The sequence below is a fragment of the Lepidothrix coronata genome, unplaced genomic scaffold (genome assembly GCF_001604755.1).
Source record: "Lepidothrix coronata isolate B3197 unplaced genomic scaffold, Lepidothrix_coronata-1.0 Scaffold2125, whole genome shotgun sequence".
Lineage (NCBI taxonomy): Eukaryota > Metazoa > Chordata > Aves > Passeriformes > Pipridae > Lepidothrix > Lepidothrix coronata.
Genome location: NW_016692305.1, coordinates 1 through 2,414, shown reverse-complemented (window position 1 = coordinate 2,414; position 2,414 = coordinate 1). Strand labels below are relative to the sequence as shown.

General features: G+C 51.7%; 1 protein-coding gene across 1 annotated transcript; it reads right to left on the bottom strand.

Moving 5' to 3' along the window:
* Window positions 1-333: 333 nt before the first annotated feature.
* On the bottom strand, window positions 334-1,055 carry LOC108491863 (dixin-like; the record flags this gene model as incomplete). Its single annotated transcript, XM_017803663.1, has 2 exons — window positions 334-459; window positions 904-1,055. Coding segments are annotated over 2 exons (278 nt in total), but the record flags the coding sequence as incomplete, so codon positions are not given.
* Window positions 1,056-2,414: the final 1,359 nt, after the last annotated feature.

Below are 2,414 nucleotides of genomic sequence, written 5' to 3'. Positions count from 1 at the left end.
CCAGAAATATGTTCCCATGTCTTGTTTCACAGTAGCAGGTTTATACGTCCTTTTAGTGAAAGATTCTGGGTCTGTATTCCTCATTACACCAATATCTGAGCTTCTGAGTGCTCAGTAGCAGGAGAAAAGGCACTTTTATTCTTTTTTTTTGAGTGCACTGTGCTGCTACCACTGTCCTTCAACCCAAACCCTCTACTGAACCACAGGAGATAAAACCCCAAAACTCCCCCACAAACTAATACATTAATCTACTAACACATTATCAGTTTGATATAAAACAAGGAACAGGCTTTCAGCAGCCCAACCCCTCTGTGCCCCCCCAGGGCCGGGTACCTTTAGCTGATGTCTGGTGCATGCGGATCTTCTTGGATGCCACAAACTGTAAGACTTTCTCCACATTTTCCCTCATCTCCTGCTGGCTGGTGGGGTTGGCCTCGATGCCACTGAGCTTCTCACCAGCTAAAGGAGGGAAAAAGCTTTTTCAGAGGGGAACTGAAGCACCTGGTACCATCAAAGGAGCTGCTGGAGGTGCAGGGACTGATCTGATCTCTTGTCTGGGCACTGCAGGAGGCACACGTGGCTTCTTGTCCTGCTTACACGGTACCCAGCACCAGGGATAATGGGGTTGGAGGCTGTACTGGGTTTATTTTAAGGTGCCAGCATTGTGGGAGTCCATATAGCCCCTGAGAGGTTTTAGCACATCTGTTGTAACTGCCCCTAAAACATAAGGACTGGGATGGGATTGCATTTATGATCTGCTGGGTGATTGCTTCCTTTGGCAGTCCCTCCCCCAGCCCCTCAAGCTGTGACCCCATCAGTAACATCTGCCAGAGCCCAGGCAGCCCCTGCCACGCCAGAGCCAGGACTGCAGGAGGAAAAACAGTGCCAGATGTCATCACTGACCTACAATCTCAATGAGCAGAGCCAGAGTGACTCCATCCCGCAGATCCTGTCTCAGGTCCTGGACTGGCTTCACCGTTGGCTTCTTCTTCAGCTGGGAATTCACCCAGGCCACGTATGCCTGGAGCTGTTGCTGAAAATAGGAAACAAAACATCTGCAGGGGAAGTCACACAGCCCTCAGTCTTCCCTTTCATCTCCACGGATCTCAGTCCTGTGCCCTTGAGGACAAACACCAAAGGTCTCTGCTGGGCTCGGAGTGACATCTCTGCGTGCTGTGGGGCAGCTCACCCCACACCAGGACAGGGAGAACAAGCAGAGGACTGCTGAGCTGAGAGAAGAGCTTGTTATTTCATTTGATTATATTACATTTGATTTGCCAAACCAATGCTGTCATCCCCTCCTTCCTGGTGCCACGGTTCGTTCACTCGCAGCACTCGCTGTCCCGTCCGGGCTATTTTCATCCACTTACCAGGGAAGCAGAAAACCCACAGTGCAGAAGCAAGGAACCCTGTGTTATTCCCCACTGAACTCTGCCAGGACAACCAGGACAGATCTCCTGGAAGGGACAGCAGCCTCCCTCCACGGCACTGCCAGGAGGTTGCCCTGGATGCCCCTTCCCATGGCTCCGTGTGTTGCCAGGAGGGAGAGGCCAGGGAAGCAAACTCAGGTTTCTGGTCAGCACAAAACCCCATCTGGCACAACTGACCACGAGGCAAAGAGCAAATTCAAACGACCTTTCCCTTTCCAGCCCACCCTCTGTAACCCTTCCCTGGTGAGCAGGGCTGCTGGTGACACCCAAATCCCTTTGGGCAGGGCTGGAGTGGGACCCGGAGGGTAAACAGACTGATCCATTGATGGGATTACCTCTCTTTTCACTGAGCTTCCCATTATTGTGCCCATGCAGCAGGTTTTAAGCCCCCGTTCCATGTCATCTCAGCAATGTCAGAGTTTATGCTTTTACAGCCCATCAGAGTCACAATCTGGTCACAGCATCACTCTTAATTATCCTGACACAGGAAATCCACCTTTAATCCCACATGGCTCGCTCTGCTGGCTCAGAAAGGTGCCTGGCCCTGTGTCCAGTCAGTTCTGCTCACTCAGCAGGGCTGGAGAACTGGAAGAGGACACGGGCTGGGGGGCAGCCTGACGGCTTTGGGGAAGGAGGAAGCAGAGGTGGCAGCTCTGGTGCAGGTTTGCTGGAGCAGACCTGGCCTGCCACGGGCACGGGCTCTGCTCTGGCTGTAGTGGACACAATTCCAGGCAGCTTTGCCTGCCCAGTTCCAGAGGTCTTTGTTTTCTGCTTTTCCAAACTGGTACTAATTCCACAAGGACACAGCCCCTCAGAGCCTACAGAAAATCTGCAGGTTTTGCAGGGTTCTTTATGGCTCAGACACTTCAGCCTCATTTAAAGGAAAAAAAAAGACCCTTTCACTGGGGAGTTTGTTTTCTGTTCCTTTTCTCAGAGCATTCTTCGTGCATTCATAAGGAAGCATTTTTGGCAAGCTTTTAGTGT